Below are 10,953 nucleotides of genomic sequence, written 5' to 3'. Positions count from 1 at the left end.
ACTGTATGCTGCTGGCATTCAGAAGCAGCCAGCTTGTCAACAGTCCCTGCTTATTCTGACACCAACAGAGAGAATATTGGGGTTCACACAAGTTCAGGTGATGTGCTGCGTCAGATGTACCGTCGCCAACGATTTTTTACATATTTTGGTGGCCTTGTCGCGCTTGTATGACCGGCGGGGATTTCAAGCAGCGGCAGTCTGTCCATGCTGTTGTAAGGTAAATGACACATTGATTTCTCCTTCATGAGTATAAGTGGGTGCTAAGTAGACCTGCTTGCTTGTTCTGTGTGTAGTCGTAGATGACCAGGATGGCATCAGCTGGATAAGCTTTTTGCTTTATTGTCTAGGTGGTGTGAATGACAATGAAGATTTTTATTTCATTTGTTTTCTGCCATTTTGAGTAAGGTACGTTGCGATTTCACGGTTTATTTATTAATGTTTACTATTAACAAAAATCTATATAAAAAGTATTTTTAACAACCTGAGATGTAAATCTGAAATGTTTTGAGAAATGCCTAGCCTATAATCTTTGTCTCTTGTTTTTTTTTCTTGTTTGCTACTTTTTCCTACCAAGTTGGGTTTGAAAAAACATATTCAATCCATGGTTTATGCATTTATATAAATACATTGGGATACATAATCTTCCAAAATTGTTTTGGGGATGTACATTTAGAATGAATGAACAAGAGTTTTGGCATTTGTTTCACTCCAATGCAAAATCAACTCAAATGTAAGCAAGTATTGAAATGAGCAAATACTGTTAATTATTATAAATACTATACTGTTTGAAATCTTAAATTTTATTATTTAATGGCAGACCGCATTTCATGATTCTTCTCTGAACAGGCACAAAGATGCCCAAGTGAAGATGGGAGACTGGAACTTCCTTGGTGGCATTTTGGAAGAGGTACATATCCACTCCACTATGGTGGGGAAGATTTGGCTGACCATCCTTTTTATCTTTCGCATGCTGGTGCTCGGCGTGGCTGCAGAAGATGTGTGGAACGATGAGCAGGTTGACTTCATCTGCAACACTGAGCAGCCTGGTTGTCGGAACGTTTGCTATGACAAAGCGTTCCCCATTTCCCTCATCCGCTACTGGGTGCTGCAGGTCATATTTGTATCCTCACCCTCGCTGGTATATATGGGCCATGCCCTTTACCGCCTCCGTGCCCTGGAAAAGGAGCGCCAACGTAAAAAGATGGCATTGAGGCGTGAACTTGAAGCTGTAGATGTGGAGATGGCAGAGGTGCGACGCAAGATTGAACGCGAGCTGAGACAGATTGACCAGGGCAAGCTGAACAAAGCTCCATTAAGGGGGTCTCTGCTCCGCACCTATGTGGCTCACATAGTCACCCGCTCAGCCGTTGAGGTTGGGTTCATGACTGGGCAATATCTCCTTTATGGCTTTCAACTAGATCCGCTTTATAAATGTGAGCGAGAGCCCTGCCCAAACTCAGTGGATTGCTTTGTATCTCGACCCACTGAGAAAAGCGTCTTCATGGTGTTTATGCAAAGCATAGCTGGCATCTCATTGTTCCTAAACATTCTGGAGATCATGCACCTTGGCTACAAAAAACTTAAAAAGGCCATCTTGAAGTTCTACCCCCAACTGAGGGATGATGAAGATGAGAGCTACAATGCCAACAAGATGAAGAAAGATTCTGTGGTGCATCAAATGTGCATTGGCACCTCCACTGGGCGCAAGACTACGATTGCATCTGCACCCAGCGGGTACAACCTTCTGCTTGACAAACCACCTGATGGATCTGCCTACCCTGTGATCAACTCATCCTCTGCATTCTTGCCTGTTCATGGTGATATGCCAAACAATGACAGATCTGACGCACCAAAGTACTTGCAGCACAGTCCTACAGAGCACAACAGCAATTCCAACAACACGAGTAGTGACACGCGCTCACCACCTTGCGACTCTATCACGCCTCCAAAAGACGAGGAAGAGGTGGAGGATCCTCTACCCTCACCTCCACCCAAGAAAAGGCAGGAGCCTCCAGACTCATCAAGCCACCACAGGGACTCCTCTCATGCATCATCTAGTGTGGGAAAAAAGCCATGGAAGGTTAGTGCGCCCTGGAATTGTACGACAGTTGTGGAAGGTACCATCTCAGACTCTGATTCTCTGGATGGGGCAAAGGCCCACTGTCCATATGCAACAGTGCGAGCACGTACCTCATCCAGGTCCAACACTAAAAGGAGCAGGCCAACCACTCCTGATTCAGTGGAAGAATCTAGTTCAGAGTCCCGGCACAGCCCACAGCGAGCGTCACCAAGCCGTCGCACATCACTGGCCAGCAGTGCCAGCAGCAGACGAGCAGCTCCCACAGACTTACAGATATGAGAAAAACATAGTCTATTAGATTAGAGAATGGTTAAATTGTCAAAATGATATTCACATTATCTTTGTGTATGGATTGAATTTATAATCACTTCTGAATATATCTTGTCAATATTATGAGGCTATTTAAATTTAATTTAAAAGTTCTTAGAGGTTTAGGAGAGTGTAGAGTGTAGAGGGCTTCACATAAACGCCATTTACTCTCAAAGGAGACAAACGTTGCTTTATGAATGGATTTTTTTCACTGGTAATGTATTAAATGATTTTCTCCTTACATATCGGATATATCTTTAGTTAGAATTACTGTAAAGTAGATAACAAGCTGGTTAACAGACTGTTTGATAATAAATGCTTTATTCTGATTTACTTCCTGAATATGATGGTAAATTTGAAGTAAAGACTAGTGTATTGTGGTGTGAAAGAAGAATTGTATTAAAATATTTGATCAGACACAATGTAAAAAAATGTATATGTATAATTTATACGTATATTTACCGGTTGTATATGTGTTAATTGCCTTTTCATGCATTGTTGTCTTGCATTTGGTTGTAATAGAATTACACGTTAAGTGAAAACTAGGAAGGAATAAAGTTATTTGTAATTCCTTGATATCTTTATTATTCCCCCTGCTCCCTTTTCGATGTTGTGTGGATAAAGTAGGTCATTATTATCGAAATATCCTTTGCCACCTAACCAACGGCATATTTGATGTGCTCATAGCACCATCTACTGGAATAGCTTACAGGTACAGGTGCGACAAATATTATGTCTTTGCCACAATATATCACAGTAAAAGTGACGCATGAACTACACAACAAATTTGTTGAGAGAAATACTCTTTGTTTAACAGTTCGACATATCTTTTTAAACCCTTATATAGCTATAGTAAATACAATTTAATAAAATCAGAAATAACATATTTTTTATATATGATAATAATTTGGTGTAATGTAAAACAAAATGTTTACTAAATAGCCTATGCACAAAATATTTATGTCTTACGTAGGCAACATTACTAACCAACATTCGGGCGATCGTTACACAAAATTTGGCAAAACTGAGACAAATAAAGGGCAAGTACTACTCACGCAGTTTATAGCATGTAACGTTAGATTGGTCAAACGGAACAAAGCAGTGTTAGCTGTGGTCTACCGCATGTGTTTTGGTTAGTCAACGTATTTTCATAATGTATTTATTTATATCTGATGTTCAGAAAAAATACTTGGCATAGTGCCATAGTTGTCGTGTGAACAAATGTTTTTTACATTTTGTCTTTTAGTATCCTTTAGGTGTTTTTAGCTTCGGTGAAGTAACATTTATCAATTGTCTTTATCAGCATTAGCAAACTCAGTTTCAGGTGAAAGGTCGGGCAAGAAAACTGCGTTCAACCAAAACTGTCAGGTGACAACCGAGCACATGACTTGGAACGCTCCGTCCGCATTTTTGATAGTGTAGCAGAGTGCCACTTCGTTTAGCCAATCAGCATACGAGCCACCTGACGACCGCCCAATCACACTCAAATGTAGATCTCAAGTAGGCGTTTCATCGAGAAGGGAAACACAAGAGATCGAAGATTTAAAGGAGAATCGGTATTAAGTTTGCTGTCCTGCATTTTTAGTCACAAGAGATTTTATGTTTGTTCAGTCATCAGTTATTTCATGCTGATTATAGCGCGACAGCTGTGCGCTAAAATCGGCCAAGTTACAATTTAACGGGGTTGGGGAGGGGGGTCAACATGTCGATCCAGTACGAGGCACCGCTGGCGGACAGTTACGGGGTAGCGGACTCGTTTCCTAAAGATTTCGGCTATGGAGAAGAGGAGGGCGACATCGAGGACAGCTCTACGTCCACCGACAGCAAACCGAGAATCCTTCTGATGGGCCTGCGCAGGAGTGGGAAGTCGTCTATACAGAAGGTAGGTGGAAGGGATGTTATTTGGACCGATGAGTAGCCGAGCAAGTTAGCACCGGTGCAAAGTCCCGTAGTAACCGGGCAACATCACGCTCCTTGGGGAACGCTTCGGTCTCTTTGGCCGTTTGCTAGATCTCCAAGCACAGCCATTACAGCAAGTCTATTTCTAACCCAGACATGCATTCATACGATACCATACAGGCCAAAGATACAAGTTCAGTCAGTTTGCCAAGCAAAACACACGTCCCATGTTCAGGCTGTGCTGCTGACTCGCTTGACATTGACTTGGCACGTGATATATTCACATTAAAGCTTGTTCATGCGTTCGGCGTCCACCACACCCTCTCAACACAGATGGTATAGTTCATACAAACAAAGATCCTTGTGTTATACGATCTGTTACACTCATTGTGTAATTGCACGTTTTCAAGATATTGAAACTTCACTTTGTAGCTTAAATATTAAATATGTGGCTTTATTGTTTGGTCTTTTGTGTTGTTAATGGTCAGACTTTAAAATGCCATGTCTTACTTCGAGCGTATGATTTCACAGTTGGAGCAACGTTTGAGCCCCCTGAGAATTAATCCTTGCCACCAGAAAGCTCTTCATAAGCGGTGACACATGAATTAGGCTTTCGCATTTCAAGACTGCTTTTATTATGCTCCCATTGGAGGAGAAAGGAAACTTGCGTGTAACGTTACGGCCTCTTCGATTAGGTGGTGTTTCATAAAATGTCCCCCAACGAGACCCTCTTTTTGGAGAGCACCAACAAGATCTACAAAGATGACATCTCCAGCAGCTCCTTCGTCAACTTTCAGATCTGGGATTTTCCTGGACAAGTCGACTTCTTTGATCCGACCTTTGACTACGAGATGATTTTTAGAGGAACCGGGGCCTTGATATTTGTCATCGATGCACAGGTGAAACAGGAAATTCAAGGCTTGACTCTAATTGTTGTATACACCCAAACAACTTTTTAGTGAATAGATGCCTGTCTTGCATCCTAGTTTAGTGTTACAATTATAATACAGTAAATCAGTTTATTTGTCTTTATTTTAATCTTTTCCCCTATAGAATACCTCCCTATATACACTGTAAAGAAGTATTTATTTTTTGAAGATTGTTATTAATAATTATAAATAAATTGTAGATAGCTTATTTGAGTCTTTGCATAGATTTCAGACTTTCCTGGTTTGAAGTAAATCTTCCTTAAGATTTTGTGTGAACCGTGTGAACAGTTTAAGCTAATTTTTGAATCACAATTCTATGGCATCTCATGCCGCACTGCATTTTTCCTCTGTCTCACAGGATGACTATGTGGAGGCCCTCAGCCGACTCCATCTTACAGTGTCACGGGCATATAGGGTCAACCCAGAGATCAATTTTGAAGTGTTTATCCATAAAGTAGATGGCTTGTCTGATGACCATAAGATTGAGACCCAGAGGGACATACACCAGAGGGCTAATGATGATCTTGCAGATGCCAGCTTGGAGAAACTACACCTCAGGTAAACACATGGCATATTTGCATTTCTTGTATATTGACTTGCAAATAAGGGATATTAAATTATTTATGCCTCTATAATTCTGTTAACATTCAAACAAAGTTTATTTGGTAAAACTGTTTATTAATGTCATCATATGTGACAGATATTGCTGAATTCTGTTTAATTGATTAAAAATAGATTATGGACAAATTATTAGTTTAAAATGTATAACTGCTGTTTTTTGTTACATTTCACTGAAAATGTGAAATTTGTTAGTCAGAGCCATTCGGCGGCGGTATCATAATAAATAGACTGTATGTTGAGAATAGTCCTCTAATGAAACCACCATGTTATTGCCTCATGAGCTATGTTAAAGATGAGGTATCAAACACAGTTTCTGCCAACCTCATATTCATCTTGAGTACCTATACAATAGTATTGCACACTTTGTATCTACGAAGAGTATTTAGTTTGGTAAAATATATTAAAGACAGATACAGCTGTAAGATACATATTACTTAGTTTGACTTACTGCGTGCGATTCATTTCCGGCATCTTTTAGCGCTGGGACTGTGCCATCTGTCAATTTCAAACGATCTCCAAATCCAGCATTATATCCACCGTTTATGTAACATTCATCACTGAAATGCAGTGAACAAACAAACACAGCTAAACTTCCGTCAGCCAAGTGAAGCGGCGTTGATGCACGAAACCTTTCCGAACCCTGGTCGAGTGAATCGAGCACAGAAACACTACGTCATGTTTTTCGTATTTTGACAAATTGACCGGTGATCTCCGTGCTCTCGATGACACTTTGTTCATTTAGCGACAGATTTGTCTTCCTAAACGTGATCACAAATGCACTGTATTTACACTGCAGGGTCTAATGCCTTGGTCAATTGTATATAAAAAGAGAGAGAGAAATCATTATTACAAGCAATGCAATATTGATTCTTCTTTCAATAGCAGTACTGCAAGAGCTCTTGAGATACTTCACACTCATGTGCATGCGAGATTGCATTTGTTGCACAGTCAATGTGGTGAGAAACTTCCTCATAAATGGACTGTTTCTTTAATGCACTGCAAATCTGCTTTAATAATTTTAAATGACCATATAGGCCTAGATTTTTGTTCTTCACTTTGTCATAATTTGTTGTTCGCATTCATGCGATAAAATCTGTTATTTGGCAAAAATATTGCAAATAGTTGACAGTGTAAATGCAGTCAGAGTGAGATTTACAAATACGTTGCACATTACAATTACTAACCGTAAAACATTTAGGAGGCATTTGAAATACCTTTTAAATAATTGCATAAATATCACAGATATCCGAGGGTTAGCATGTGAAAACATATTCACAGTTCTCTCTTTTGCTGTATGTGCAGATCTGCTGTGTCATACCCTAGACTTTTTGTCTGATCCTACCAACCTGTTTTTTATGTCTGTCCTCCACAGTTTCTATCTGACAAGCATCTATGATCACTCCATCTTCGAGGCTTTCAGTAAAGTGGTGCAGAAGCTCATCCCGCAGCTTCCCACGCTGGAGAACCTTCTCAACATCTTCATATCTGTATGTTTTTTGACTTTATAGTCTAAAGCACAATAGTAATACACAGTGTTTTTCATCAGGTGGTGTGAAAATGCTTCCATCCTTTTTTTTTTCACTCTCCATGTCCAAAGCAGCTGTGCTCATGCATGTTTTATTATGCTCTTAGTACTGTACAATCCCATATCGAGCCCTGCAGGGCATTATGTAATGCTTTTCTGTATGGCTTTCTCTGCTAATAGAATTCAGGGATCGAGAAGGCCTTCCTGTTTGATGTCGTCAGTAAGATTTACATCGCCACCGACAGCTCACCAGTGGACATGCAGTCCTACGAGCTCTGCTGTGACATGATCGATGTGGTCATAGACGTCTCTTGTATTTACGGGTGAAATTTTGTATGGTGTAGCTGCTCATATATTGAAGTGCATACACTATATGGACCAAAGAATGTGAACAGCCTTTCTAATGAATGGTTGGGCAGAAGAATTTGTCTAGCCTGCAAAAGGCCTAGCCAGATGTGAATGTATTATTGTACATGTATTGTTTTGCATGCAAGTTTGGTTTTGGCCATTAGTTAAGAGCTGCTATGTAGTTTTCTTTCAAGGAGGTCTATTGGCTTGTGTTGACTTGTGTTTTGACTGTGTAGTTTAAAGGAGGATGGTAGCGGCAGTGCGTATGACAAGGAGTCAATGGCCATCATCAAACTCAACAACACCACAGTGCTCTACCTGAAAGAGGTCACAAAATTCCTTGCTCTGGTCTGCATCCTGAGAGAGGAAAGTTTTGAACGGAAAGGTAGGCTAGAGCACTTCTGTTATGCTACAAAAAAAAGTTAATTTGAGCTTTTTCTATGTTGGTTTAAAGGGAAAGTTTGACCAAAAATTTCAATTCTGACATTATTCATTTAACCTGAAGTTATTCCAAACCTGTATACATTTCTTCATGTAAACCGCAAAAGATGTTTTAAAGAATGTGGGAAAGAAAACAGTTCTAGCATGCCCTTGACTGCTATAGTACATTATTTTCCTACTGTGGTGGTCCACAGTGACCGAGAAGGGTTTGGTTACAAACATTCTTCCAAAAAATGTCTTTATGTAGAACACAAAAGATAATATTTTAAAGAATGTGGGAAAGAAAACAATTCTAGGGTGCCTTTGACTACTATAGTACATTATTTTCCTACTAGGGTTCCTTCTGGGTAGTCAATAGTGACCCAGAAGGGTTTGGTTACAAGCATTCTTCTAAACATGTGTTCATCAGAACAAAGAAATGGAAACAGGTTTGGAACAACTTGAGGGTGAGTAAATGACAGAAATGTCATTGTCATGTGACCATCCCTTTAAAAACTACAATATGGAAAACATTTTAAATTTTGAGGTAAAATATTTAATTGATAGCTGATCTTCAGTTATGTTTTGTAACTGCTTATTTGGACTTTTTTGGTACAGGACTGATAGACTACAATTTCCACTGTTTCCGCAAAGCCATTCACGAGGTGTTTGAAGTAGGCGTGTCCACCTCAAGAACAAGCGGCCAGCCAGTTGGCACCCCTCTCATGAAGACAGTTGCCTTAAACGGCACCCCAAGGAGCACTGTGTAGATGGAACGAGATAATGATGGAAGTGTGGAGTCGATGGGTAAGATAAAAAGAAAGAGAGAGAGAGACTACAGGATGGGATGCATTTTGAGGATACCGACTGCCACTACTGCTTCCAAAAGCTTAGAAAGCGTAGCAAAAGGCCTGAAATTCACTGAAAATTTAAACTTGCTGCAGTGGGCGGGGCTGATGCTTAAATATAACATGGGTAAGCTTGCAAAGCTGCAGAAGGATGGAAGGGAAGAGGCACAAAAGAATGTGGATTACATTTTATGTTACTAAAAGGCATTAACAAACCTCAAGAAGAAAATAAAAGACTGTACACGAGAAAAAAGCACAGCAAAAAAGACTGTCTCACCTGGGACTGGCAGTACCTGGACAAATGCTGTATGAAATGCTGCGGATCACTTTAACAGTAACCAAGTTTAAAACTGCATACCTGGTTTACACCTCAAGTGAATGTGGCAGACGTCTGTGAAATTTGTGGTGCACCCACTGGAGGACAACTTTGGTTGAGTCTACACATAAAACTTCTCTAGCCTTATGTAGAGGAGGGCTGTCTGATGCAAGCCTCTTGTATACACATGCACAGCAAGACACCAATACTACCCCTCTGTTGTGTTTGGAAGGTTTACTAAAGCAAAGGAAAAGGGATTTAAATGTGGTTTTGAATTTGTCTCTTGTGCTTATGGGGACTGTTTGTGTGTATGTGTGTGTGAGATGTAGAAGTGTGTGTTTGAATATACATACATTTAAGAGAGGGTGGGTGGGGTTCTATGTATATGCACAGGTTTAGGGCCCAGCAGTCACATGGTGATGCTCGAGTTGTGCTGTTCCACTTTACCTCTTGGAACACTGTGAATGCACTTACCTCAAGAGGGATCCTAACTAAATTCAACCTGCTATGCTGTTCACTACTGTTGCCCTCAAGTTATGTTATATCATCTATGGCATGTTGCTCATGCAACCCTAATCACTTACATTCCGATTCTGAGGTGCCGAGACTTGCACACATTCACGTTCGCTAACGGCTAACCGTCGCTTTTGCTGTTCCAATCGCTGATTAGCATGGGTTTCGACTGAGAGAAAATCTGCTGTAACTGAATCACAAAGATGGCTGAAGTGACGAACATTGAATCAGTTAAATTCATTCCATGCATGTGTATAGATATGCTTCATCTTGTCTTGCAATCAGCTCAACCTTTTTAGTTTTGTTTGGGATGAAAGCACTACCTAAATGAGATCACACACGAACTGATCTTCAAGCTTGCTTGTGGTGATGGTTTCTCAGACTACATGTAGGGGAAAGAGTGTCTTTTGCATTTTGCCAAAGGTGTTGCCATTCACAAGAAATAAAACATGTACAAACACAGGAAACTAAGTTCATGTGCTGTCATTGACTTGTCAACACACTGGAGATGAAGAGATTGGAATTTCATTACAAATGTTATATTTAAGGTTCCTGCTTGTAATTCATATAGAACTTCACCAATAGTAATTCACCTTATCATTTCAAACCCATGTGATTTTCTTCTGCAGTTCACAAAAGCAGGTATTTTAAATAATTTAATGAAGGCGGTACCCATTCACTTCTATTGTATGGCCACAAAACCAATGCGAGTAAATTGGTACAGCCGTTATTTAGTTACCAATATTCTTTAAAATGCCTTATTTTGTGTTCTGCAGAAGAAAATCATACAGGATTGAAATGACGAGAGGGGGAATAAATGACTGACTTTTAATTTTAGGATGAACTATCACTTTAAAGTCCCAGTGAAATTTAAATTACAATGCAATTTCTTTTCATGAAATACTGCAGCGTTTATTGTAAATAGTTGATCAATGTTGGTCATTCTCTTTAAAATAAGTTGTGTGCCCTCATAAACGTTAAAATCTGAAAATGCGCTTCTGTCCTGTAATGACTACCCCATCTTAGATGACGTATGTTAGACTGCTTGGGCAGAGCATCCGTTAACTCCTCCCCGTCAACTGTCGGTCTCCTTTAAAGTCCCATGAACCAGAAGTTGAGATCTTTTTACTTCTGTATTTTGACGC

General features: G+C 40.0%; 2 protein-coding genes across 3 annotated transcripts; both read left to right on the top strand.

The window, feature by feature from the left end:
- On the top strand, positions 1-2,963 carry gja9a (gap junction protein alpha 9a). Of its 2 annotated transcripts, none has more exons than XM_079468937.1 (2): positions 1-217; positions 847-2,963. In XM_079468937.1, exons 1-2 carry the CDS (start codon positions 168-170, stop codon positions 2,357-2,359), a joined length of 1,563 nt encoding a protein of 520 aa, XP_079325063.1. In that variant the 5' UTR covers positions 1-167; the 3' UTR covers positions 2,360-2,963. The 2 variants fall into 2 exon arrangements, with proteins under 2 accessions (XP_079325063.1, XP_079325064.1); XM_079468938.1 differs by lacking the exon at positions 1-217 and adding an exon at positions 281-405.
- Positions 2,964-3,395: 432 nt separating this feature from the next.
- rragca (Ras-related GTP binding Ca) lies at positions 3,396-10,437 on the top strand. Its single transcript, XM_079469942.1, has 7 exons — positions 3,396-4,271; positions 4,984-5,187; positions 5,576-5,775; positions 7,211-7,325; positions 7,544-7,686; positions 7,948-8,096; positions 8,750-10,437. Exons 1-7 carry the CDS (start codon positions 4,092-4,094, stop codon positions 8,899-8,901), a joined length of 1,143 nt encoding a protein of 380 aa, XP_079326068.1. The 5' UTR covers positions 3,396-4,091; the 3' UTR covers positions 8,902-10,437.
- Positions 10,438-10,953: the final 516 nt, after the last annotated feature.

The sequence above is a fragment of the Barbatula barbatula genome (genome assembly GCF_947034865.1).
Source record: "Barbatula barbatula genome assembly, chromosome: 12".
Lineage (NCBI taxonomy): Eukaryota > Metazoa > Chordata > Actinopteri > Cypriniformes > Nemacheilidae > Barbatula > Barbatula barbatula.
The sequence above is the reverse complement of the archived record's forward strand: the minus strand, read 5'-3'. Positions and strand labels throughout refer to the sequence as shown.

Excerpts from the sequence above, each read along its gene's own strand:
- gja9a (XM_079468937.1), top strand. The coding sequence starts at position 168 with ATGACCGGCGGGGATTTCAAGCAGCGGCAGTCTGTCCATGCTGTTGTA. Across the intron at positions 218-846 it reads TCTGTCCATGCTGTTGTAAG|GCACAAAGATGCCCAAGTGA; the intron begins GTAAATGACACA and ends TTCTCTGAACAG.
- rragca (XM_079469942.1), top strand. The coding sequence starts at position 4,092 with ATGTCGATCCAGTACGAGGCACCGCTGGCGGACAGTTACGGGGTAGCG. Across the intron at positions 5,188-5,575 it reads TATTTGTCATCGATGCACAG|GATGACTATGTGGAGGCCCT; the intron begins GTGAAACAGGAA and ends TCTGTCTCACAG. Across the intron at positions 8,097-8,749 it reads GGAAAGTTTTGAACGGAAAG|GACTGATAGACTACAATTTC; the intron begins GTAGGCTAGAGC and ends TTTTTGGTACAG.